General features: G+C 41.1%; 1 protein-coding gene across 1 annotated transcript; it reads left to right on the top strand.

The window, feature by feature from the left end:
* The first annotated feature begins 69 nt into the window (after positions 1-69).
* Positions 70-26,685, top strand: ChT (choline transporter). Its single transcript, XM_033486510.2, has 7 exons — positions 70-534; positions 5,889-6,216; positions 8,782-9,137; positions 11,226-11,530; positions 12,113-12,392; positions 13,719-13,936; positions 14,971-26,685. Exons 3-7 carry the CDS (start codon positions 8,864-8,866, stop codon positions 15,676-15,678), a joined length of 1,785 nt encoding a protein of 594 aa, XP_033342401.1. The 5' UTR covers positions 70-534; positions 5,889-6,216; positions 8,782-8,863; the 3' UTR covers positions 15,679-26,685.
* The last annotated feature ends 1,008 nt before the right edge of the window (positions 26,686-27,693 follow it).

Here is a 27,693-nt window from a genome sequence, read left to right as displayed (position 1 = left end):
GTGCCCCCGCGGCCGGCCATGACGTCACGGGCCTCGAATCAATATCAGAGTCACCCCTCCGCCAGTCCTCGTCCGCGAGATACCGTTGGTTCAGTACGGGGTGGCCTTCAGGACCGTTGAGAACGTCAGAGCACGCCGTTCTTGACGAGGGCGACGACGACGAGGAGTACGAGAATCATCCAGGGCTGTCTCGTTGCTCGTCACCCTCGATTACGTTTCCGTTTAGTTCTCATTTTACTTTTTTTTTATATATATATCGGCAGCTTCGTTCCGCGACGGCAATCCGCACGCGCGATCTTACACGACGACTCTTACACGAGTTTCCGTTCGACGTCCAGTGAAATAAAATTACAAGTGGTCAAACGCGGGCCAACGAGAGCGCGTCTCGCCTTCGAAGTTCCGAAGAAGAATTTTCGGCCGGCCGAGAGTTTCCTCGAAGACAAGTGGGAATACGAGATGGATCTTCCTCCGCTGTTTCGAGGCGGGTGTGAGTGGTAGCACGAAGAGTCGGGATTCGGCGCGTTCGACGGAACCGTGAGTATATCCCTCCGCCTTCGTTGTTACACGAATTTTACTTGTTCATCGCGAACGATCTCTCTGTTCCTTCTTCGTGCTCGAAACGCTTCTTTGGAACTGCTTCTTCCGAATAATTGTTCGTTTCACCGTCTCGAGAACGATTTATCGATCCTCTTGTGTACGATTCTTTCATTCGTTTCGCTTCTCTGTACCAAGATTCTCGAATTTGTTCGTCGAATTTGTTAATCGCATCGTGTTACGCTGTTTGAACGCGCGTTCCACGGTTCTATTATATTCTATCGGGAGGATTATTTGCGAGCAATTCTTTAGAGGGCAATCGTTTTTAGAGGGTTTCGTACTTTCCCGTTACATTCGATGGCTTTCGATGAATTTATTTATTCTAAACTGAAATAATGGATCGTTTTGTGACACGGTTACTTTGAATAGGTATAGTTAAATTATTCGATTAATCGAGCACGTTTAGAACGATACGTTCGTATGCCTCGAAGCGATCGAAACTGTGCTTTATTATTTGATTTTATTATTTTATCGTAGCACAACGAGGGAGCTTCGTTGTTTCTTAATATCGGCCTCTCTTGATCGATCGGACACGCATGTGCTGTTAAAAATCGTCGAATTTCGGGCGACGTCGCAAGTTGTCGGAACCATGTTCAATTAGAAAAATGCGATTGCATTGTTATTCGAAATATTTCTACGTGAAATCGTGGTGACGTCGCATTCTTACGTACTGGAAATATAAAATACGAAACGTTTGATTCTGTTCAATCTGACATGCGCAGCGCCGATGTTCCCGGAAAGGTTGTGGCCACAAAGTATGAGATAATGAAGTTTCACTGGGATAATACAATTTTAATGAAATATAGAATAATCAGCTAAGTGAAAACGAAATGTATTCGCTCGGAATCCACTGTTTTCCTATTCGATCTCCTACAGATCTTTTACTTTCAGATTGGCCGTATAAGAACCGATCAGATCTCCATTCAACAGCGACATTCGTCGTTATCGATGCACGCATCTCGTATTAATCTTTCGTATAATTATCGTAGTTCTGCATAAAACTCTGACACGAATGGAAAAACATCGAATTATAGATATAGAGAAAGAAATAACAAAAAGTTTATAAATGCTTGTTTGATTTGATAAACGAAATTAGACGATGGAACTTTTTATATTTTAGATCTTAAACCTCGCTGGTCCACCTGGACATAACCTATACACGAACTAATCGTAAAATGGGCGCACGAAACTAGGTATGGACCAGACGTGAACGAAATATGAACGAAAAATGAACGAAAAGTGAAGTAGACACGAACGAAACCGGTCATGGACCGAGCTTAATGCTCATTAGACGCAAAGAGTACGGAATCTCCTCGATCGATCTTTCTTCGGTATAGTTGCGTTCGGTGAAATATGGCAAAGTACAATGCATTAACGGAGTTTCAACAATATAATTTTCTGCGAACACGTTTAAACAGCTCGAAGAAATATTTGATTATTTTACAGAATCATTTATATACTTGCAGATCGGTGAAATGCCCAAAGTATGGCTTCACCCTTAGTTGGCATCGCTGGGACACCGATGACCCGCAACAGATTTTCTTGATTTTCCCGATCGCTGGCCGATTTCCTGCTTCTCGCTTTCTTGCACTCTTTTGGCACCGGAGGCATTTACCCTGTAATAAGGTCTCCCCAATCGACGCTCGGATTGTACACAAAAATGGACAATTTGGGAGGAGCAGATACGATTGTTCGAGGCTCCGTCTCCTCTTCCCAAGTTGTCCATTTTTGTGTACAATCCGAGCGTCGATTGGGGAGAATTTACTGTAACGCGAACCTAACGTCGACTTATCAATTAAGGGTTGATATTTAGAAAATTATACCTCCATTTATACCTCTATTATTTATTAAATTTACACCTCTATCGTATCTGCATTTTAAGGGTTAACGTTTATTAGGTTATACCAATCGTTACTATACTATTACATGATATAATTATTTCAACGATAATTCTTTTAAATTACATAAACAAGAAATGCACGGACAATGATCGTACATATATGGAAAATATATGTATTAAAGTCGTATTTACTTATTTTAATTAACTTCAACACTGGAACGACGGAAGTCGGGTCCATTTGGACCCCTCGGGACAAATCTTATTCGCCAGTCTAGTTTCTGATAATTAATTTCAATTTGTTCACATATTTTATTGAGATATATATATAGAAAAGTGAATACGTTTATATATATTACATATATACGTTTATATTATATATATTATTTATATATATACGTTTATATATTTATATATTATAAAAGTACTGCGTTAAAAAATACGTTGACAAATATCGATGAATAGAATGATAAACGATTCTCAGCATACTCGGTGAGATTTTCGTCTCGAAGGTCCGCCGTTCGAGTTTTAATATTTCAATTTACAGACGATTCTTTGGTCGACCGGCGATGTCGTATGCAATTTTATTTACTGATTCTGATTATGTAAACAGGATGCAGGGAATGCGATGAAATACAATGGAGGGGGACTATTAGGCGAAGAAAGTGTTCGCGCGTTTTACGAGCCTGTTAATAGCCTCGATAATTACAGAAGTTACGTAGTACATACGTTGTCGCATTTTTCCAACACGAAGCACAAGCTTTTAATGCTTAAGCTCTTGCTGCTTAATGCTGCAAAATTTGCTGCATTTTCTTGCAATTTGCTGCAGAACTTAATACTGCTAATGCGCAAGCTTTTAAATAAATTTAATTTAATCAATCATAACTGACGATACGAAAAATTACTCGAACAATATCGTAAAAAGAAATCCTCGGAACGAGGACAGATTTCGAGTCGCATTGTTATCTCGATTCGCTGGATCGACACCGATTTCTGCGAGCGATCCGTTCGAAACCGAACCGAAGGCTCGCGGCGGTTCCACGGTTTAATGAACTATCATTTTATGATCTGTTCCCGCACGTGCAAAGTGAAATCGTGACTTTGGCTCGATCGACTCTATACACCGGTTCGTTTACGCGGATCGATTTCTTCAATTATCGAGTCTATAAATGGTGTTAAGTAAGGCCACCGGTAACTCATAGCTTATCGCGCGTATTTGTTAACGGAGTCTATATACAGAGACCGATGATTTCGCATGTTTAAACTTAATAACGTTTTACCCCCCTCTCCCGCTCACCTTTTTTTTTCTTAACCAGTCATCGAACGCAGATGCGTCCGAGGCGGCTTGTACAGCAGATGAAAGTCGCCCGACGATGATCCAGGACGAAATAGCGTTTTTTCTTCTCGCTGTTCTCACTCCTGTGCCACGATCTTTCCCTACCTTCCTTCCTTCCTTTCTAGTTGCCGTAAAAATTACGAATACACTTTCTACATGGATATCGGAGGTTTAAGGCCGCGCGAAGGTCGGCGTGTTATAGGCTTGCAATTCATCACTGTGTCTTAGCCGTGTCCAATTAGAAGCAGGAAGCGACCGATTACTTGGGCATCCAGAAATGTAAACAAATGTTTCATTTGAGAATAGAAAGAGAAACACGAAGACGAAGAGATCGTGCCAATCGTAAAAGCTCCATTGTCTAATTTTGTTCGCGTTTCATTAGCGTGGACGAGTGTCTGTAAACTTTTTTATTATTTCTTTCATATAATTCGATTTTTTTGTGGAAGTTTTATGCAGAACTATGATAAGTGTATGAAAGATTAATACGAGATATGCGTCGATAATTATTTCACTGACGAATGGAGATCTGAAAGTAAAAGAAATATAGATTTTTATATATTGTTCTGTATAATATAGATAGCTATAGGTATACTGCTCTATTTTGATCAATAAATCAAATTTTGAGACCGATTCTACAAGCCATATAAATTAATAGATTTACCTATATAATAAAAGTTGGTTATTAGCAATATTTGTGAACGTTAATGTTGTTAAAAATTGGCTCAAACGTATGGCCTTAATTTCATAATAACTTAATATAAATTGCAAGATGATAGATAGTAATTCTTCGCTTAGCATTAAAAGTCAAAATGATTAAACTCTAATACTCCGAAACGAATGTTTCATGTAAAAATTGTATATCTGATGATGCATGGCTCGAACAAGAATTCATTATGGTCTCGTTCGGGGCAGGAATTTCAAGGGGACCCTATGCTTCGACCACTCGGAGATTTTAACGCCGGATAGCGTTGAAATCTCTCGCTTTCCGCTAATTTCTCTGCCTAATGCGCTAGATCACTATAAGTCGCAACGCGTTTTTAATGTTTCAGGGATATTAATAATTACATACGATTACACATAATTATAAATTGCTTCTGGTACAGGTGGTTCGCCTTTAAAAAGCCACAAGTTTGTACAAAAAATAATAACTCGAATGAAAAAACAAATCGTGAACGAATAGGCGAGACGAATTAAGAATGTTGCACGGACAATGGCAACACCTATACACGACCAGTTATTAGATACGTGACACGTTAGTTTTCAAGGTAAAGAATTCCTCGCGGAAACTTTGCAATTGCATAAACTCGACTGTCTTATATACGGTAATTGCAATAGACTCTAAGTATTGCTTAGGTACACAGTGCTGGATGAAATCTATGTATACTGACTTCCACGATAAGTAGCGTTGTCTGATATGGATCGCCTTAGGTTGGGATGTCAACATGATACGCGTTTGGATAGTTGTGGATTCGAGTATCAATGATTCGGATAATCGAGGCTCTACTGCAACGCCATCGAAGTAAAATACAAAAGTAGAATGTCGATTGTCTAACGTATAATAATATAATAAATAATAAATAATAAATATAATAATAAATTTCCTAGCGACTGAAAGTAAAACACTTCTTTATAATTATTAATAATAATAGTAATTATTATTATATAATAATAATGATGATGATGATATAATTATTATAAAGAAGAGTTTTATTTTCAGTCGTTTGGAAATAATAATAATTAATAAAGAAGTTAGAATAATTAATGAAGAAATAATAATAATAATAATCATTATTATTATTATTGAATCTACTATATTTATTGCAAGCAAAAGCAAATGATGAATGCCGTACACTTTGAACACTAACAAAATACTCTTTATTAACTATTAGCTTAACAACTATAGCTCCATGAGTAACTATAAGTGTTTTTCTACAAAAATACATATAAAATAATAATTCTTTCTGTAAAGTTCTTTCGCTTCGGCAACACACACACACACACACACACACACACACACACACACACACACACACACACACACACACACAAAGATTATTTATTCTAATAGAACGGAATCGCGATGATCTAAATAACGGTGAATCTTGGTTACGCGTGTTACAGGTGAACAATCGTACCGATCGATATCGATTGGTAAAGAAGCGGCGCGATCGAAGGTGACAATCAAGGAGGAAGGACAGGGTAGAAGAAGCAGCCTCAGTGAGTCCTGTAAAAATCGATGGCCATCAGCGCCCATGGGCGGCCTCGCGTTTAGAACAAGGAATAGCCCCTCCCAGAAGACCTCGCTCCGGTGGGGCGACTGCTGCCCCCCAAATCCCAACCCTCCGTCGTCGTCGGCTGTCTGGAAGGGCCATCATCAGGACATGCTGCCGGTACCAGTGTGAGGCTGTCCCCCGCTACTGCGTGATTGTACCCCGCGGGGTCTTCAGAGGTAACAGAACTCCCTTCTTTTCAAAGGGCAACGGAGAAATTGGCACCTTTACTGTAGAGATGCGACTATCGATCGGCGATATCGCATCGATTTCTCGTCGACGCTCGACCACGTGCTACAAATACAGGGTGTCCCAGAATTATTGTACGAGCGAGAAGCGAGGGGTTCCTCAGGTCATTTGAAGCAACTTTTTCCTCAGCGAAAATGCGATCCGTGGCTTCGTTTGCGAGTTATTAACGAAAAACGGCGACCAATGAGAGCAGAGATCGGTGATCGCGCGAAGCCTGGTTTCGCTCATTGGCTCGGTCGCCTCGCGCGCCAGTCGAGCTCGTATCTCATTGGTCAGCGTTTTTCGTTAATAACTCGCAAACGAAGCCGCGGATTGCATTTTCGCCAAGGAAAAAATTACTTGAAATCACCTCGGGAATCCCTCGTTTCTTGATCGCGGATGATTTTCGGGACACCCTGTACTAACTTTTAAATTTTAAATTCGCGATTATAGCACACAGAACGCTTCTAATGAATAGAAAACTCTCGTTCCCATTACTTCGACGTTGGTTAACAAACAATTCGGTACTCAAGAATGAAATTTTCATTGTATGCTAACGATAGAAATCTGACGGTTCGTCAACGGGAGACTAAAAGATATATAATTCGTTTCTCATAGTTTACATTTTGCAGATCAACTCGTATAACTATCGTGTTTCACATTATTAGCGCGATTCGATCTAATGCTTTCGGAAAGCATAATTGCTCGTAGATGCTCGTAAGTTGGCGTTTTATACATACATCTATGTGTAGCTGGCGTCGTTAATTCATTTATGTATCACCGTTAACGATTGTACGATAATTGTGTATCGTACCGGAGAATTCAGCCTCTGCAATTTCATCGAATCTCCGTTCTCGGTTATTAATTCTTAATTATTAACGGTTGCTTCGGAATATAGAAGCGGAACCACTGGAACGTGGCCAGCTTAGATTATTCTATTGTCAACGAGCCGATCGAAATTTTATCATCGCGTACAACGTCGTTCAACGAGAGTTTCAAGATAATTAAAATAGCACGTTTGTGAAATATTCGCTAGAAAATTATTATTGAAAAATAAAGTATATAGGTTTATCTACGAAAGACCGAAGGTGACTTTGAAAAGTTTCCTTCCATCGATATTATACCGAACAAAAACAATTTCGATCGGCTATTAATAATTAAAACAGCCTAAGCTGTTTACATTCTGTGGTAACATTTTATGTAAATAAATCGAACTTGCAATTTTCAACCCCTTGCCGTACCATTTTCTTCATAGTTTCAACAATTAGAAGTTTCTCGCGATTGTAACAATTCCTAAGTAGAAAAAAGACAATTTATACTCATCGTGTGTCTAACATTTACTGAAATGTTTAAATGTCGATGACGAGAAACCAGACTCGCAACTTGCAATTTTCAACCCCTTGCCGTACCATTTTCTTCATAGTTTCAATAATTAGCAGTTTCTCGCGATTGCAATAATTCCTAAGAAGAAAAAAGACAATTTATATTCATCGCGTGTCTAATATTTACCGAAATGTTTAAATATCGATGACGAGAAACCAGACTTTCATTCAGGCTAGAAAGAACGGAACGGCATTCGTGCTTAACAGGTTATTACTGAAATTCTCCGTCGCGTGTCATACTCGTCGGAGTTATGGCAAGGGGGTACGTAGTATGGCAATTATCAATGGCATCGAAATACCATAATATAATTTTTATCATTTCCTTTTATACCGTTCGTTGGCCTAAACGGGTCCGATAGAAAGACCTTGAATGCTCGGTTGTTCTATTTACACGCGTTGTACTAGTTTTTCTGCGTTGGTATGCGTCCCTTGTGCAAGGGCTGGTACTTCATGGGGCGAAGCGGGACTAATGGGATTAGAGGGTAAACTCAACCGGGCGATTTAAATGCTTCTAGGCAGGAACATCGAATTTACAGTTAATTGCGCGCGTTAGGTACGAGCGTGTCGACCGCACTGTTAATAAGGTAGAAAAGCATGATGTAATTTACAGGTGGTAGATCTCCTAGACAGAAAAGAGACAGATCTCCTGGACAGATCTCCTAGGACTAGTTTTCGAAATTTATTAGAAACAATTTATTAGATCGTCAAAGGCTTTAACAAGTTTTCCGAATAACTTACTTGTTACAATATATTCTGTTAATGCTAGAAATCCTCGACGGTAAGAACTGTGCCAGAGGGTCGCGAATGCCACGAATCCTCTGATTACATAACGCTATCTTGGTTTTCACCCCCTTCAACCTCTTGCTGTACGATTTTCTTCGTAGCCGCAACGATCGGAAGCTTTTCGATTGTAATAATTTGAACGTATTAAATATCGACGACAAGAGAACAGAATTTTATTTCGACTTAAAAGAACCGAAATAATGTAAAGTACTGAAAATAAAATATCACTTGTATTTAACAGGCTCTTTGTAGAAAATCTCGCGTGTCAGACTCGTCGAAGCGCGGCAAGGGGTTGAAAGCGTTCCTCTCTCGATCCCCATTGACGATGGAACTTTTCGCGCGTGCTTTCAGGTATCCGAACCTTTCGAAATCAGATCGGTCGCCAAACCTTCGTCAGTTCGAGTTCACGCAAGTGGACCCGTACTCACCGAAGATGATAAATTTCGCCGGTGTTATCTCGATCGCTCTGTTCTACGCGCTGATCCTGGGCGTAGGAATATGGGCGGCCAGGAAGAAAGAGGCTGGGAACGACTCCGAGGAGGAAGTCATGCTAGCGGGTCGCTCGATTGGATTGTTCGTCGGGATATTTACAATGACGGCAACGTGGGTCGGCGGCGGTTACATTAACGGTACCGCCGAAGCGATCTACACAAGAGGTCTTGTTTGGTGCCAGGCTCCGTTCGGATACGCCCTCAGTCTCGTTTTTGGTGAGTATCAGTGACAAAGTTCTTTTCGAAATTGCTAAAAGAATGTCATCGATTATGGGACACCGTCGCGTCTTTCGCGTGCTATATTTTTAAATATTTTACTTGAAAAGTCGATACGAAAATATAGTTATTGCAGTAATGTCTCCCTAATTAATGCTCAGATTGTGCAGAAAACTAGACAATTTGGGAAGAGGAGACACGATTATTCGAGCCTTGGCAACGTGATTTCGATTCGAAGGCAATTCGGAGGCCACGTGATTTTGATTCGAAGGCAATTCCGAGACCACATGATTTCGATTCGAAGGCAATTCTAAGGCCACGTGATTTCGACAATATTGAAATGGATAATTTTGAAAGAGGTGATACGATTATTCGAGCCTTGCAGCTCGTTTTTATAGTTGTTGACAATCATATCTTCTCTTTCAAAATTATCCATTTTTGTGGACAATCTGAGCGTCAATTAGGGAGACATTACTGTATTTCGATTTGGTGCACAGCGGCGACATACAAATATATTCATAGTTTCATAGTTTCATATCGATATAGATTTAAATATAATATAGTTTCAAATTAAATAAAAAAATATAATATAATATAGCTTTAAATTATAAAAATAAGAAAGATATAATATAATAATATAGTTTTAGATTGAGAATCTACGTACACGGAAGAATTGTACGCTGTCACAATGTAACAGAGATCACAGGGTATACGTATACGCGTTGTATCGCAGCCTATAATATTCATGCGGTAAACTAGTTAGGATCAATACTCTAACATGGAATAACTTTTTAGCTGTGTCGCCTTGAGCGAGAATAAACGAGTGTACAACTTTTCATTGAAACTACAGAGCGTGTAGTTTCTGAATGATCGTCGTAATAACAAATCGCCACGTGTTCTGCATTCCGTAAACCGGATAAGAAATCGTATAGACGAAGATTGTCCGATCTCGATATCGTTTTACTTTTTATTCCAATGCACGATTTCGTTCCACGTTATGCATTGTAAACGATATCAGCAATTGTACTAACTGTTGTGTTAGTAAGAAGCAATTTCGATTTTTCTACCTAGTTTAAAAACGGACGTAATTTCGTTCGTACTCCCTTCAACCACCCTCTTTTTCAACCACCTTCGCGCTCGTATTTTTCCACATTTTTTTAACTTCCTCTCCATCTCCCTAATTGTTTCCAAACCATTCCGTTCCATTCTCTCGGGCTTTACACCGCTTCTATTTTTTTTTCTTCGCCTCTCCCATCTTTTCATCCCTTAATTCTGTCTTTCTATTTGCAATCCTCTCCGCCGTCCTTTTCACTTCTACGTTCGCAATCTCATCCCCCTTTGTGCACCGTCGCATCGTCCACGGTATTTCATACATAATTTCTTTCAATATCATCGTCAGCTCTGTCTTCATCCGGCGACCTTTTTATCTCCATCTTTCCCGTTTATTATTCCGTTTCTGCCGTGCTTTCATCCCTGCCTCCATCTCTTCTGCTTTTCTTCCGGTCGAAGAATTTCTGTTCTTTCGTGTAATTTTTCATCCAGGAAAGAAACACGATTTTCTGCAGCTAATTGCAGCAATGCATAGAAATAACTCGGTTTTATACGGATGTCCTTCAAAAGTTTTCGCGACACAGTCATTTCTCCCAGCTGATCTGAGAATACTAAGTTGCTGGAATAGAAACGATGACTTAACTTTTTTATTTCTGACTTTTTGCCACGATTCGAAGGCAATTCGGGGGCCACGTGATTTCGATTCGAAGGCAATTCGGAGGCCACGTGACACGATTCGAAGGCAATTCGGAGGCCACATGCTAGAATTCGATGGTAATTCGAAGATCACGTGCTGCGATTCGAAGGCAATTCGCAGGCAATGTGACACGATTCGAAGGCAATTCGTGGTTTTTCTTGACTCCGTCAAACCCTTAGCATCGACGTAGCAATAAATTACACAGGCGTAGGATTGGTACAAAAAAATTCACAGCAACCCGAAATTTGTCATTCTGCGGACAATTTCCGTGAGAAAATTAACCCTTGAGCGTCAGGGTGAACGGTCTAATCGTTATCGTGTACTCTTTGCGTTTGTTCCAGGTGGCATATTTTTTGCGAACAAAATGCGAGAACAGGGGTATATCACGATGTTGGATCCTCTCCAGGATGCGTTCGGCGAACGTATGGGGGGTCTTCTCTTTCTTCCTGCTCTCTGCGGCGAAGTGTTCTGGGCCGCGGGTATTTTGGCAGCTCTAGGCGCTACAATAGCGGTCATCGTCGACATGGAACAGGGCGCCTCGGTCATTTTGAGCGCCTGTATCGCAGTTTTGTACACTCTCTTCGGAGGTCTTTATTCTGTTGCTTATACTGACGTTATTCAACTCTTTTGCATCTTCATTGGACTGGTGAGTCGCCGATTTTCTATTATACCGTACCGTTCGCGCTGTATTAATGTATTAACCCTTTGCACTCGAGGCACCGCTAAAATTTGTCATATCTCGTTTTTAAGATAATTTTTATATTAACAAATTTCGAATTAAAAGAAAAATCCCAAAAGTCGATTTCATATGCATAAAATGCATTTCGACATATAAGATAGAAATACTATGAGTTAGAAAAATAATTTTATATTTACAGTTAAGATAGCTTCGAGTGCAAAGGGTTAATTAAGGGTGTCTTTAATTAATCGAATAATCTTTTATCAATTCAGGCTCGTCTTAGTTAGTCTTAGTTAATTTTAACGGGTCGGATATTACGTTGGACGAACGAATAAATAAATTGTACGATTGTTTAATAAAGAAAACGAAGATAATAGTCTTCGATTTATTTGATAGAAGAAGAACATAATAACTCGATCTTTTTTTATTTCTTTTTTTTTTTTTAATATTTCACTTGTCACCCGATAATATTGAAAATGTCAGCAGGATAGTAACATCGTTTCGTTAAAAAAGAAAAAAGAAAAACACAGTGTCACGGTCCTGTTACAGTGGATGTGCATTCCATTCGCGTGGGCGAATCCATTGGTAGCGCCTCTTAGTTCTATGGAAGTGGATTGGATCGGCGAGGTAGACCCGAGTCTCCATTGGTCATACCTGGATAACGGTTTGTTGTTGGTGTTCGGCGGAATTCCGTGGCAGGTATATTTTCAACGGGTCCTGTCATCGAAAACAGCGGGCAGAGCACAATTGTTGAGCTACGTGGCCGCCGCGGGTTGCATCCTCATGGCCATTCCGCCTGTGCTGATAGGAGCCATTGCCAAAGCGACCCGTGAGTCAAATCCACCGTTCGTCATTAAATTAATTCAATATTCCTTGTGACAAAATATTAATTACTAAATTTATTAAATACTGTTTAATACTATAATTATATCAATATATTATATTATATTAATAGTTATAATATATTGTGTTAGTAAATATAATATATTATATTAATAGTTTTAATATATTGTGTTAATAAATATAATATATTATATTAATAGTTATAATATATTGTGTTAATAAATATAGTATATTATATTAATAAACATAATACATTGTATAATAATTACAATATATTATATTAATACTATGCTAATAATCACAAAAAAATGACCAAATCCGGGCAAATAATTTCGCCACACACGTGCGAATGGCGCGACAGTCGACGCGCCAACGTGGCCAAAATGAGCGAACAATCGACGATCATCGGCGAGTCAATAAACGCAGAAAATCGAGTAGAATTTGCAAGAAAAATAAACGGCGATCGATATTATTAACGTGGACGAAACTGGGCGTCAGTTTTCTTGCTCGAGGGGGTGAACCTAAAATACCCATGTTTCATGGGTACCTGAAGCCAAAAGGGATCGAATTAGACCCGGTTTGCTCTTGAACCCCCTCCGTTTCCCATTCGAAGGCTACTTGACATTTGCTGCTATTGCAGACAGAGAGAGAAAGAGAGAGAGAGGGAGAGAGAGAGAGAGAGAGAGAGAGAGAGAGAGAGAGAGAGAACTGCTGGTATTTACAAGGTTCCAGGGCTAAGCGGGTCGGTGTTGTAACGGAAGGGTGTATAGACGAAGGGTGCTTTGATATCCCACAGCGTGTACAATAGCGTGGGATTTTGCCATATGGTGTTCTAGGCGCGAGGGTGAGGGTGATAATGCGACTCGTCCACTAACACGCGGTACAGTAGAATCACCGGAACTAATATGATATCATGTATCATTGTCTTCTGTACTTTCAGTATTTTTTTGTTCTTCTCTCGGACAGGGAGATATGATTCTTCTTTCGTCGTGCCGGATGATTCATCGGAATGCGGACGGATTTTTCGTGCGTTGTAATTCACGCCTACGTTTGCTTCGACGCTTAGATTAATAAAAATAAAGACAAGAGAAACAGAATTTGTTTTCGGCTTGAAAAGAAGTTCGTTCTTGTTCAACAAAAATTTTATTTGCTTTCATCGGCTTGGAAAAAGAAAAGAAAAAGAAACGGAATAACATTTTCGTACTGAAACAAGACGTTATTAATTAGAAATCACTGTCGCGTGTCAGACTCGTCGAGGTAGGGGTGTTAATAAGGGGTTAATAACGTTGCGAGACACGAAATTCTGTTGCAGCTTGGAACGAGACGGGCTACACCGGTCCGTATCCGCTCACCGAGAGGGAAACAACCATGATCCTACCGTTGGTCTTGCAATACTTGACTCCAGACTTCGTTTCGTTTTTCGGATTAGGCGCAGTATCGGCAGCAGTAATGTCTTCGGCAGACAGTAGCATCCTCTCGGCTAGCTCCATGTTCGCCAGAAACGTGTATAAATTAATCTTCCGTCAGAGGGTAAGTTCGCCTTCGTCGATCGGCCTCTAAAATGGCATCATCATCATCATCGTCATGATCACCACCATCACAATTACCATCGTCACCGTCCTCCATCTGGTCATGTTCATCGTAATCATCAAACGAAACGTAAGACACGCAAGCCTGAACACATCGTTTTCACGCTGCTTCGAACGAAATGCAAATGAGATCGCGTCGATGATATTTTTGTAAACGGAGTTTTTGTTGCATCGTCGCATCGTCGCGACTCTTATAGCTTCGTTGCGACTTCGACTAGAGTTATCTCCATTCCGATTAATTCTATCATCGTTCTTTTCGTAGCTACAAAATTGGCACGGCGCAAACAGAAAAATTGGTACGTTTCTATCCAGTGTCTTACAGCATTGTCGCGAGGTACGGCAATGTCTCTCCAATTGACGCTCAGATTGTCCACAGAAATGGACAATTTGTGGAGAGGAGATACGATTATTCGAGCCTTCCAGCTCGTTTTCATAATTGTTGAAAATCGGTAACTCGCAAGGCTCCTGTTCCCAAATTATCCATTTTTGTGGACAATTTGGGAATATGAGATGCGATTATTTGAGCCTTGCACCTCGGTTTTAGAATTGTTGAAAATCGGTAACTCGCAAGGCTCGAATTCGCAAGGCTCCTGTTCCCAAATTGTCCACAGAAAATGACAATTTGGGAACAGGAGACGCGATCATTTGAGCCTTGCACCTCGTTTTTATAATTGTTGGACAATCGGCAACTGTATAAACGTGCCTCAAGACTCGAAAAATCGTGTCTCCTCTTCCCAAATCTCCTCTTCCCCGAGCGTCAATTAGGGAGACATCGCTGTATAAATATTTCGTTCCACCTCGGCGCACGAATTCTCTCGAAATCGTCTCTCGCGTTCGCCGCAAAAAAGAAACAAAAAACAAAAAAGAGAACAACAATCGCTAAAACATCTTCCCTAGACATCACATTGCATCCCATTTCACGTGCCGCGGCGGTCTCGCTTCTCCATTCCTCTCTACAACCGTTTTCCCGAACAGGCGTCGGAAATGGAGATCATCTGGGTGATGCGCGTCGGCATAGGCGTAGTCGGTGTCCTGAGCACGGTGATGGCGTTAACGATACCCTCGATCTACGGCCTCTGGTCAATGTGCTCGGACCTGGTCTACGTGATCCTCTTCCCCCAACTGTTGATGGTGGTCCATTTTAAAGACTACTGTAACACGTACGGCAGCCTGTCTGCCTACTTAATAGCCTTCTTAGTGAGAATCAGCGGAGGCGAGCCGTTGATGGGTCTACCCGCGCTGATCCATTATCCGGGCTACGACGAGGAGACGGACACGCAGTTGTTCCCCTTCAGAACGATGGCGATGATATTGTCTCTGGTGACTCTGATCGGTGTCTCGTACGGCACGCAGGTGGCCTTCATGACCGGCAGACTGGCGCCCGGTTACGACGTCTTCAGGTGCGTCGTTAATATACCCGAGGACGTCGAGAGGGTCGGCCCGGACCCGGCCGAGGGCGAGCAGATGTCTGTCCTGGCTGCCGGTATCGGCAGGCTCTACGGTAGCAAGGATGAATCGAACGGACGAGTGAATCCAGCGCTCGAGCCGGACTACGACATGGAACCGGGATACAAGGTCGCAGGGATGACGGACGGCATCGTTGGCGGCGGCGGTGGCGGAGGACACCTAGCCCCTCACGGAGCCAACCCGCCTAGGCAGCCGCAATCTAGTACCGCGTTCTAATCCCTGGTTCCGTGATCGGATGCTGTGACCAACAATAAGCGCGGCGGTGCGGGCTCGCGTCTTTTGTTCGAGTATCAAGGTTTCCGTTGGTGAGTCGTTCTTTCCTTCTTTCCCCGTTCGGTTCGCTATCTTTCACCGAGACCCCACGCCCACGCCCCTCCCCCCTCTCTCTCTCTCTCTCTCACTCTCCCCGTTTGCTTTCGTTCGCAATGTTTGCCGCCCGAAACAACGATTTTAGAGGACATCGTCGATGTCGCTCGGATTATCGACGGGCTTCTTCGCGAGACAGGAACAGCCGTTCTGCTAGGATGAACACCGGGTGTTTTATTCGGTTGCACAGATACCAGGATTTCCGAAAATTATGTTGCTTCTGGGAAACGAAGGGTTCCTCCGGTCATTCGGAGCAACTTTTTCCTCGGCGAAAATGCAATCCGCCGCTTCGTTTGCGAGTTATCGACGGAAAATCACTGGCCAATCAGAGGGGGAGCCGGGTTCGCGCGAAGGCGGCCGAGTCATCGATTCGTTGATCGGTATATACAAGGATGATATAAGCAGTACAGCGATGTCTCTCTAACTGACGCTCGGATTCTGCAGAAAAATTGACAATTTGGGAAGAGGAGATACGATTATTCGAGCCTTGCGGCTTGTTTTAACCCTTTGCACTCGAGATTATTTCAACCCCAAAATGATGATATTTGTATTTCCATATCGTATGATCGTTTTTATTGGATGCATTGGAAATTGAACTTGTTGGCTTCTTGTTTTTTTTTTTAATTTATCGAATACAAACTTGAATAATGAGAAAATTCTCTTCAAATATCGTATAACAATTTTTAACGTCAGGGTCGCCGATCGAGTGCAAAGGGTTAATAGTTGTTGACGATTCGTGACTATAAAAATGAACCGCAAGGATCGAATAATCGTATCTCCTCTTCCTAAATTGTCCATTTTTGTGGACAATCTGAGCGTCAATTGGAGAGACATTACTGTTACCGCGTTCCGAAATCGTTCGGATTTAGCACCGATCCGACTTATACTCGAACGTAATATTGATACATAATTGACACCGATAATTAATATCGATACATGATAACGTAATTTTGATACATTGCCGACATTCGAACCGAACGGAAATCCGATCGAGAGTTTAACCTCGCGTCTTACGAAACTATTGCTACGGATTTCACTTTTAAAAGTCACAATTCGATCCGATCCAAACGTGACATCTGCCATAAACCTAATTCGAAGTTAGTTTAGACCTAGCGTCGCCTGTACCACGACCCACGACAGATGTTCGATGGTAATCAAATTAATCGAAGTCTGACCGGTCGCATCGAGAGAGCTTTTCGATAATCCGGTAGCACGTCGAGTTGTTTCGCATCGTTCGATTGTTGCTTGTCTTTTTTCCTTATCATGTTTTTTTCCTTATTATGTTCTTTTCCTTGTCACGTCTTTCTTCTTATCACGTTCTTTATTTTTCTTTTTTACTATTACGTTTCCAATTATGCCCGATTTGAGAGAAATGGTTTAACGATTTTCCGTTCGCCTCCCCCCCGGTTACCCCCCTCCCCCCGAACCGTTTATTTCTTCTCACCTGTGTCCGCAGAGCTCCGACCCGATTCGATCTCTCGAGTTCCCATCACCACGAATCTTTCTCGTTGTCGCGTTTACACGCTAACCGTGACTAGAATAGCGATCTGTACCTGTCCGACTTAGTTGGTTCGTTCGTGCTCATAAATTGTTAATTACGAAAGAGGGATCCGATGAAGAACGGAGGCGAACGAGAACGAATGAACTCACTCAAGGAGCCGAGAGGCAAGCGACGCGATTGATCGAAGCTTTGCAGACTGTCCCGGTGAGCCAGAGTCCCTCCCTCCCCCTCACCCCCCGCCTGCACCGCCAATTAGGCCTAGTAATTTCCTTTTTGAGAAATATATATATATATATACATATATATATAAAATAATTATATTTATATATAATTATATATCTGTTCGTACATACATATATATATATAATTATATATGACTATATATTGCATATATTTAGAGTTTATCGAACTGCTTGTGAGGAGTATCGTCTTGCACGACCAATCCGTTCAGAGATACAGGGGATATCCGATGATCGATAAACGATCGATCGTGTTTCGCCCAGCTTCTAATTTCTGATCTCGTTGACAACGAGCCCCCCCACCCCCCTCGGATTATAATCTCGTTGGAAATTAGAAGTTCATTCGGGACGAGCGGCTGCCAAGATGGAATCATTAGGGAAATGTACAAAGAACCTCGGCGGCTCGCGTCATCGCTGGCCGCGATTCCCCGGCGAAGCGGATGATAATTAATTTACTTATCGAACCGGGTCCCCTAATTTTACGGCGGGGATCGGTTCGATGGAATAGCGGCTCGAACGCGATGCCGCGAGCCGACGGCGAGGTTTTTGCGTGTATGTGTGCGCGAAGTTACTAGAACGCGACGAATTAGGATATCACGTTATCGTTTGTTAGTCTTCTTCCACGTTCCTCGCCACTCACAAGACAATTATTATTGCTAGGGGACAAAAAATGATACGGAAAAGAGAGAAGAAAATGTGCAAAAAAAAGAAAAACGAAAAAAAAATAAGAATACAGAGTAAGTCAAAGAAGCTTTTGTACTCGATTGTTCTTCCCTTGCTTAGATCGAGCTGGGTATGTAGACGATACCTAGATATGTTTTTACTATGGAAACGAGGAGACGGTAGACGTTACTGACTAGCCCCGTTTCGCAGTCGCTCGTTATAGGACACGCTCAGGACTTTCTCGATTCGCACACGAAAGCTCCAAAGTACGATTGTCTCGAAGCCGGCACGCTGAGAATATTGCGAGAGAGCGGTGGAAGGCTCGAACATTCGAGATGCCTTTTTTTTTGTTGTTCATAACTCGGTGTACCGTTGTTCTCCGGCTTCCGTTCGACCATCTTCAAATTTCTTAACAGCTCGAACAAGTCCAATATATTTTTTTCATTTTTTTTAAATACTTCTCGATGGTTTAAACGTTAGATTACGCGGACGAGTATTCGAATCGAACGATGTCTGCTTCGAAAAGCGGGCATTCCGAGCGTAGACCGTCGCCTCTTCGTTGTACAGTCCTCGCGCGACAAGAAGGCACCTTTGAGTTCGCGTTCCCCCTCTTGCCGGCGCAGCCGTCGGTCGCTATTGGCCGCCGGCGATCTTCGTCGCCGCCTTCGGCCAATAGCGACCGTCCGCTGCGGCAGCAAGTGGGGAGGCTGGTAAGTGGGGGAATGCGAACGCAAAGCTGCCTTCTTCTTGCGCGCGGACTATAGCTGCAGCGAGTGTAATCGAGAAATGGCGGCGCGCCGGTGCACCGGAGCGGTTTGTTTTATTCCTTGTGAAACCATCAAGGTTTTCTCTGTCGTTGCTTCTTCGATATTGTAGTAGCATTCGCGTGATTCGGCCGAGGAAAGTGTCGAACGAACGATCGAACATTTTGTACCACGAACATCTGAATTACGCGGAGGTTGAAAAGCAATTTCAGCACTTCGGTTTCGCAAATTTATTTTTCTACGAAAAGTTCAGCTGTCGTTCTTCGGCCCGTTGACTTTCTCGTGTGCGATTCTTGAGTCATTCAAATATTACGTACGGGAACTAACAAGAAACATCGGCGAACTTTAGCGCGTTGCTTTTGATGATATTTGTTATTAAGGTAGAACATTTTTTATAGGTGTGCCGTATCGTTTAACGATCGAACGGTTGTTATCTGCGACGCGAAACCTTTCGTTTACAGCGGTATAAAACCAGGCGATCGTTTTCTCGCGATCGACAAGCAACGGTATACCGCAAAATCGAACTGATAAACATGTGCATTAATCGACTGGTCAGAGTTTAAGAGTCCTCTAATCGACGCGGAAAGATATTTCAGGCGAAAGTTCAACGGTTTCGAGCCCACCCGCGACCCAGATTCGATTCGTAGAGCTTTTCTTTCAAGGTGCACGCGAAGAAGGCTCGACGAAGAACCGGTTTGTTTTTATTAAATGGGATACAAACGGAAGCGTTCTATTATTTTCCACCGAGGAGGTATAAAATTGGCAAAACACTGATTTAATTCAGAGATATTTCAATCTTAATATCGTATTCATGTTCGATTATTTTCCATCGTCGATTCTAGAATTCATAAAATTAATACGTTCCCAGAAAACAATTTGTATTCAACTTAAGCAGCTTTGTTACTCTTTTAAAGACAATAAGAACGCGCCGTATCGATTAATGTATTGAAAACTACGCGATGCATAGTTCAGTTTTCTGTGCATCGACCTACACGAAGGATGCGATTAATTAAAATTAATTTTTACAAATATTAATTAAAATTGAACCGTAAATCTCCCCGACGACCGTCCGTTTTTTGTCTGAAATATCTTTCATTCACGAACGCTACTGAACAAGTTCGCGGAAATTGGTTGAAATCGGACATCCAATCAAGCGAAGGCTGCACCTGGTTCATTAGTGTACGCGCGTACACGTGTACGTATCGCCGGAACGTTCATCGATTAATTAAAATAATAATTTCCGTTGTCCGCATTCTGTTTTAATTGCATCGGATCGAAACGATCTTAAACGCGCGTACCGACGCGAATTCGAATAGCTCCCGATCGATTTTTTAGTTCGCTCGCGAAGGGTTTTTATATACATTCTTTCGTGAAATTAGAAAATTTAATATCTTTTCTCCGTTCTATTCAAATAAGCGGTGAAAACGCTCGATAATCCCTGCAAATAAATTCCTTTCGGTTAATCGCGGTTCGTAATTATTAGCTCGTATATTTACTCGAGTATCGACTAACTGTTAAATTAACTCGTTTTTCGACGTACATAACGAATTCGAAGGAGCAGAAATTCCGCTACGTTGGTGTGCGTATATCGACGTTAATCCGTTGCATGAAAACCCATCGAATTCTTTTACGAATTTCCTTTCTTTTCCGGACGATCTTGACAAGCTCGTTGCAAATCGTATCAAAAGAGACGAATGAAATTTCACGAAGCAGGTGCTTCTTCGACCGCGCGCGCGCCACCGGTCGCCGTTTCTAATAATAAAACAGTGTAATCAACCGAGTATGATGTACCTAAACGTCGAATGTTCTAGTTTTCTACCAAAAATCAGCAAAAGCTGGCGACGCTAATTGTTAAACGGATCGATCGTCGCACAGATTCGTTGTGTTTATTATATAGTATATATACATATATATATACAGTGTGTAAAATATAATTCGATATTACCGGCATTGAAACGAGACGAACGAGAGATTTAGGCATCAGAATAATCCAATGCGTATACATAATATGTAATATACACGTTATACCAACCACACGAGAGAAGACTAAGAAATGCTGTAGACTGTTAACAAAAAAAGAAGAAGAGAAAAACAGAGTACGAATTGCCGTCATTGTTGAACTCATGGATTCTGTTGTTGATATCGTTTGAGCGTAGCCGGGTTGTTCGCAGGTTAATATGCCTATTGTATAGCGGCGTTATCGCCGATGGCAATTGCTTGTCCTATTGTTTTCCGATCGAAGACAACGCGAAATTCGGCGCGCGCGCTTGCTTGCTTGCTTGCTTGATTGTTAAACGGGTACGGCAAATTCTCCTTAATTCGCGCTCAGATTGCACAGAAAAATGGACAATTCGGGAATAGGAGATACGATTGATCGAGCCTCGCAGCTCGTTTTTATAGTCAACGATTATGTTCTTTTGAAATTTTCTATGCGGCGCGAAGAAATCGATGCAAGTTGCGATATCGATATAAACCACGAATAATATTATAATATATTACAATATAGTAATAAATATATTATATATTATAATTAATATATTATAATATAGCAATAACTATATTATATATTATAATTAATATATTACAATATAATAATAAGTGTATTGTATATTATAATTAATATATTATAATATAATAATAAATATATATTACAATTCCTATATTATAATATAATAATTAAGTCAGGAAGAATATAGTTTAACGAATATATTCATCGAATGAAACGATGACGAATAATATTTTTCAATATTAATTTAAACGTTTAACCTCGATAATAAAATGAACCCGAACAACCGTATCTTCACTTCCCTAATTGTCCATTTTAGCGCGGAATCCGAGCGCGAGTTACGGAGAATTTACTATAGTTCCTGCTCCGTGTGTATGCGCGCGCGTCTCCGAATTTCGCGGTGTTCTCGCGACGGACATTTTTTAACGGGCGAACATGTTCGAGAACAGTCGTCATTTTCTACCGTCTTCGTTGATATATTTATTCGCGGGACACTCGACGATAACGCGGAATCGTTAGCGATAATTTTCTGTTGTTGTTTAGCGGGAGATTGTTGATACAAAGCGTTGGCGTCGACTTGCTTCTAGAGTTTCGTTTCTATGTATTTTTTTTTTTTTTACTGTAAAAAGATTACGGAAACGGAATTTCTTCGTTGTATTGTTACCGTTTTACCTCGCCAAAAACACTAATCGATAATAAGATATTTCTCTCATTGAACGAACGCCGAGTTGGGCATTCGGACGTGCAAACTTTGAATCGACCGACATGTTTTTACATGAAAAACATACATACATTTGAAATATTCCTATATATCGAATTAAATGTATTATATCGTCAATTACGATTCGAACGGGGCAAGGGGTTTGAATAAAAGACGGAATTCAACGGGGAAAGGTGAACGAAATTGTAAAGCTGGAATACGAACGGTGCATTTGCGAGCAACTATCTTTTTAAAACATCGTTTCATCGTCGAATTTAACGCCGGACAACTCCGGGAATTAATTGTTGCCAGAACGAAAAATCCATTCCCTCTTTTAGACGAAATCCATGTATGTACCTTTCATTTGTCAGTTTTCCTTTGCTATTCGGAGACAAAAGATTGCCCAACTCTGAGTGAACGGAAGCGCTGCCATATTGCGTGAATGACGGTTGAAATGAATGTCGATCGATCAGCCTGTCGATCGGAGGTGATCTTCTGTTTCGCGGGGCAAAAATAGAGAAACAGTGAAGATTATTTCGAAATAATTTTATCGAACGTGCCGGTAAGTTTACGTTCTGGAAAAGAATTATCATTACAAATTTCTATTATATTTTACGAATGATTCTCTATCAGAAATTGTCGGATCAATTTCTTCGTTCGCAAAGAAAGCACATAAGCACAAGCGTCGAATAAATTCAATCTCGCCGTTTTGTTTGAATACATTGTAACGCTATATTAGTAATGGTCCAGCTAATTATTCGGTTCAGCTAATGGTTCAGTTAGTTATTCGGTTCGGCTAATGGTTCAGTTAATTATTCGACGATATCGGCGAAACCGTTCGAACGATTTCGACGATCTTCGAACAATGAATATTCGAAAATTCGATCGCGTCTCGCAATTGGAAATTAGTCATCGATAAATCACGGCACCGAGGATTATCGCGAGCTGAAAAGACGGTCGGCGATCGCGGGACGAAGGCTGATCATTCCGGAAGTAGTGTTCCAGCGAGCAATAATGTAACAGTGTACGTGTCGCTTGTCAAGCGGGGAGCGCTTTGCGCGCGCGACGAAGGTGAAATTACACGTCTAGACGGTTGACAGAGAGCGGCGGGAGAGAACGGTGCACACCAGGTGCACACAGATGCATCTTCCACGTATTTATGCCCGGCGGTGACGGATAGTGGGACTTTCACTCGGATATTGAGCCTGGAATACCGTGGACGACGAACAGGAACAACAATTATTGTTATTACAATTTCCAGCAAGGCCGCTTTATGGCAGACCGTCTCCCTTTTACGACGAGAAACTGAATTAGACGACCGTAAAATGTTTCTTTGTCAGCGACCGAAATTACACCGCTGGCAAGATTGCGGATCGAAGGAACAATTAGTCAAGAGATAGTGGTATTAAGGATTCCGGGTTCGTTGGATCTAATCGGTTTCAAGCTTGTTGCTTGACCAAAGATCTTGCTGGATCAAGAGAAACGTCTTTTATTCGCGACCAAAGAGATTTTTAAAGATTTTTGTTTATGCAGTTTCTTTTTTTAATTATTGCTTCGCGAAGACGAAAACGACGTATCGGAGGCTATTCGCGATTAGATAAGAACGACAAGAGAATGCGAGAAAGTTAATTAGAAGAACGTTTAATGTTTCGCTTTTTCTTTTTTATAAAAGTTTTACAGAAAAGATGCATCGGTTTCTTAAATTATTGTTTCGCGAAGACGGCTCGTAGATTTATCAGAGGCTATTCGCGATTAGGTAAGAACAACAAGAGAATGCGAGGAAGTTAATTAGAAGAATGTTCAATGATTTTGCTGAGATGTTTCGCTTTGTTTTTTATATAAAAGTTTCACAGAAAAGATGCATCGGTTTTCGAGTTCTGTGCGTTCCGCGAGATTTCGCTATTAAACGAGGAAAAAGTATTAAAAGGAAGAGCTTTCGCATTGACAGGCTGACCAGAGTGGTAAGAGATTGATTGCGTGTTTCGTTTGATCGACATTAGTTCTTTTTAACACATTCAGGACGGCGTGATTCACCGATATAGGTTACCTTGCAATGAAATTTCGTTTCGCACGTGCCGATAACTTGCGACTTATTGGCGAGTTAGCGCGTTAGCAAAATTGAACGCGCGATATAATTTATCGCTGCCTCGTCCTACCACAGCGCGAAGAGAGCACAAAAAAAAAAGATTCACTCAACCCGGGGCAATCGTGTTGTAATCGTTGAGGCGTTTGGAATTAAACGAATACGGTCCACTGATGGCGATCCTATTCTAATTAAGGAACAACCTCGTCGGCAGCGAGATTGATTAAATTGCCGTTCCGTTGTAACCGATCTAGTATTAGAGTAGTTAAAAATGCGATAATAGATGGAACCGTTAATAACGTAAGAGACATAATCGAAGAAAGCGAAGAAGAAGAAGAACCCTGTAGGCACAGAATCTTCCACCGGTGATCATAAATTGTGTTCTATCGGGTCGTTCGGAAACTAATTTCCGAATGTTGTTCCGCGAGAAAACGAATAGAAAAATGATTTTTCAGAGTAAATATCATCGTACAGTAAATTCTGCCCGATCGACGCTCGCATTGTATAGCAATTTCTCCCTAATTCGCGCTCTCAGATCGCGCACAAAAATGGACAATTTGGGAAGAGGAGACACGATTATTCCGCTTGATCTTTGCGGCTCGTTTTCATAGTTGGCAAGGTTAAATTAATAACTATATAAAAACGAGCTGCGATGGTCAAATAATTTTTCTGCGAAATCCGAGCGCGAATTAGGGAGACAATAATTGTACACAAAAGTGGACATTTTTGGAAGAGGTGACACGATTATTTAAGCCTCGCGGCTCGTTTTTATAGTCACCGATCGTCGACGACTATAAAAACTGTAAACTATATAAATTATAAACAATTATAAACAATTCTATTCTCCCCAAATGTGTCTTTTCTGTGCACAATCTGATCGTCGAACAGTTTCCGAACAGTGCAGTAAAGAGATTTACTGCACTCGAGATCCTCGCGGCTCGAAATTCGTTCCCGAGGAACGAGATTACTCTCCGAACAACCCGACGTTTCGTTGAACGACAAAAATCCGGCCCGCGATCGGCAAAGCAAACGGCGAACACGTGGCGCAACAATAAAAAAAAAGCAATCCGTTTGCATTGGAACCGTAGCGAAAAATATCGACGACGTTCAACGTTCGATGAACCGACCTTGCTATCCTGAATGTGTTAACGTATATATATATACACATACACATACACACACATCCGTATTATACGCGTAACAAAATGAAACGAGGAGAAATAAACGAATAACCGAGAAGGCTGTTGCGTAGACGCGCGCGTGCGAGCAGATAACAACAGAAAAAGAGAGAAGAAGAAGAGGAAGAAGAAGAAAATAAATAGAAAAAGAAAGCGAGAGAGACACAGTAGCGAGATATAATTTTAATCATAAAAGACAGCCAGGGTCGTACATACATATCAACTCGCATTGTAATCGACGATGTAACGAGGAACCTATACATATCATGAAACGTGCTCTAAACATTATCCTAGGTATTTCTAGTCCGTAAGATAAAAAAAAGCAAAAGTAAAACAGAAAAACCGTGTTTTAAGTAACGAGAGAATAAATAAATAAATAAAAAAAATAAATAAAGAACACATTTAAAGAAAAACCATGTACATAATATACGTGCTATATTAAAATACGGTATAGCGTATACTCACCCTGTCGTGAAAGGGATCGATCGGAAGCCAACGGAATCGGAGGGGCACGATTATTTATTATAATAATTGTCGGTGTCCTCCTCTAATTTTCTCACGATCTCGTGTACGTTAAGAGAAGAGAGCAGCGACGAAGAACAAACAAACAAACAAAAATGACAAAATAAAGCTAAACACGGACAAACGAAAAATGAATTAAATAAAACGAAAGTGAAGCGAAACGGCGCGAGAAATGGTGTAGGAACCATAGGCGGCGGGCTGTCCGAACGCCGAACGTAAAAAAATAAAAGCAGATTCCCGTCGAGAACTTCTTGTCGCGAGGAGTTATCACCGAACGAAAATCCAGTGTTAAACAGGAACGACGACGACGACGACCACGACGACGACGACGACGACGACGACGACGACGACGACCACGCGTTCCCCGCGCGATTTACTCGCCTGCTTTAAAAAACTCGAACCTAATGTTGTTGTAACCTTCGTCCTATCTCGCGAGCCTGGGATGCCTACCTATTTCGTAGAGTATTACTATGTGTAAAGAACAAAAATAAAAACGTAAAAACAAAGAAGGAACCGACTTCAATACCCTAAGTAAGAGTATATCCATGTATGTATATGTACTACGAAAAGCGTTGCTGCTGTATTGTATCATACGACATTACAAACAAACAAAAAAAAAATACTGTACGTGTATAATTGAGAAACTGAACGCGATGTTGATTGTAAATGTTAAAAAAAAATAAACGGCGTGTAAAAACCAAGGCTTTACCGGCGGATCATTATTTTCGGGACCTATGACCTTACGACGCGCCGCCTCCGTGCGTTTTAGCGGAGGCGTTTACTTAAAAAAAAAAGGTATGTTAAAAAGCGTCGGGACAGGGCGTACAGAATTTGGCGAACGACAGCAGCCTAACCGATGCAAATGTAAAACAAAGTAGACGTTAAAATTGTTTCTTTAAATTGTTTATTCGAGAGGACGCGATGTTAGACGAGGCAACGAATAATACCGAGAGAAGTGCAAATAAAAGTGACAATCGTGAATTTCGTATAGCTGACCTCAGAAGGAATGTACAGTCGGTGGACAAAGTATTCGTACACCTTTTAGAACGGAGTGATTTTTGTTTTATAACAGGACCGAGCGGCCTCAATTTTTTTTTTGGAACGTTAGAAGGATTAGTTTGCTAAAGACGATGGTAAAAATATTGTCGAAAATTGCAGTCGGTTGACATGATAGAATAATCAAGTAAATAGAAAGTAGATATATCGTTCTGTGTAAAAATACAAAACCCTGAGATACCGAGTGGAGGGACGCGATAAAATGAAAGTATAATAATTCACGTAGCATGTTGCAACGAAGAGGAGGGAAATAAATACTAATTGATGATAGGAGGATGAGAAACGCGAGTTACATGTATGTGTAGTAGGAGGGGTGTTTCAAGATTTCATGCAGGGATCGAGAAGATAAATAGTACAGAAGGGGGGACTGATAATGTAGGTGGAAGCAGCGGAATCATTGCATTATATAAAGAACCCTAATGAAAGGGAGAGAATTGGAAAGAATAGGAGAATAGATGTGGGGATGCAAGAGAAAGAAATGCAGCTCAGATTGTGCACAGAGAAAGACAATTTTGGAAAAGGAGATACGATTATTCGACCCATTTTTATAGTTGTTGCAAATCGTATCATTTAAGAAAGAATTACGAGATAATATACTTAAAATCCTAATTTCATAATGTTCAAATTACGCAACGGTTAGGTCCATTAGATTA

The sequence above is a fragment of the Megalopta genalis genome, chromosome 2, assembly GCF_051020955.1.
Source record: "Megalopta genalis isolate 19385.01 chromosome 2, iyMegGena1_principal, whole genome shotgun sequence".
Taxonomy (NCBI): Eukaryota; Metazoa; Arthropoda; class Insecta; order Hymenoptera; family Halictidae; genus Megalopta; species Megalopta genalis.
Note: the sequence above shows the minus strand (reverse complement) of the source record. Positions and strands in the feature narration are given on the sequence as shown.